This window comes from Toxoplasma gondii, assembly GCF_000006565.2.
Source record: "Toxoplasma gondii ME49 unplaced genomic scaffold asmbl.1555, whole genome shotgun sequence".
NCBI lineage: Eukaryota > Apicomplexa > Conoidasida > Eucoccidiorida > Sarcocystidae > Toxoplasma > Toxoplasma gondii.
The window spans coordinates 1-1,025 of NW_017383630.1; the positions used below are offsets into that span (position 1 = coordinate 1).

At 57.7% G+C, this 1,025-nt stretch overlaps 1 protein-coding gene across 1 annotated transcript; it reads right to left on the reverse strand.

Annotated features, from left to right (window-relative positions):
• Positions 1-8: 8 nt before the first annotated feature.
• Positions 9-918, reverse strand: TGME49_325800 (EGF family domain-containing protein; the record flags this gene model as incomplete). The annotated part of the gene is made up of 1 exon (XM_002369792.2): positions 9-918. The coding sequence occupies exon 1, from the start codon at positions 816-818 to the stop codon at positions 9-11; it is 810 nt and encodes a 269-aa protein (XP_002369833.2). The 5' UTR covers positions 819-918.
• Positions 919-1,025: the final 107 nt, after the last annotated feature.

A 1,025-nucleotide genomic window follows, 5' to 3' on the forward strand; every position in this document is an offset into this window, starting at 1 on the left:
AAGTCACCTCACGTGAGTACCCTGGTGGGGCACTCGCAGGTGTAGCCATTCTCATGCGAGGCGTCATCAATACATCTACCAGGGCTGCAGTTCTCCCTGAAGGCATGACATCCAGTCCTCTTGCATCCTTGTCCCCCTTCCGGGAGGTTCACTAGAGTTTCGCCGTCGCCGCAGGTGCATGTGTAGCTGACTGAATCGACGACGATGCACGTCCCGTTGGGTCCGCACTTCGCGTTCCCTCTTTTTGAACAAGGATCCTCGGAGCAAGTCAACCCAGTGCCGACGAAGCCGTCTTTGCACTTGCAGTGCACACCCCCACCCGCGTCCAAGTTTTCGACGCATTCTGCGTTTTTGTCGCACCGATGGCCCTGCTTTTCACAGCTGCAGTCTCCTCCATAGCTTTTGTCAGGATGGTAGATGAGCGAACTGCTGCAAAAAATCCAGTTGCTGGAGCAGAATTCTCCGCAGCCGCCGGGGCCGCACATGGTCTTGCTGCAGCAAGCGCTCTTGGGGCAACTGGCCCCGATGAAGTACCCGTTGTCAGTGTGCAACTGACGGTTTCGACATGGCTTGCCTTCACTCGAGATAGCACAGAGTTGCGTCTCCTGCTTGCTGGGGGATTGCACAGACGAGTGAGTCTCAGTCACCGCGAAAGACGGAGCAAGACTCTCAGAGACGACTTCGCGGCTCGGCACAACTTTGTCAAAGCTGCCCAGCTGCACAGACTTCTGAATCGGCAAAGCCTCCGCTGGGGTGCACATCCACACGGCCCCACTGAAGGTGAGCGCGTGCAACAGCGCGGACGTCCCGCCTCGCATTTTTACCAGTGTTGGACAAGGAAGTTACACACAGAGTAAGGCGCGCAAACGCGCTGCACTGCCCACAGAAATGCACAGAAACGCACTCTCGACGAGCTGCGACCCACCGCCCCGCAACGTCTTCCCGGGAAAGGTGTGTGTGTGATGGCTGGTTCGAGGAACCTATCGATGCGCTAGCAGCAAGTGAGTGACAGCGTGCGTCGTGCG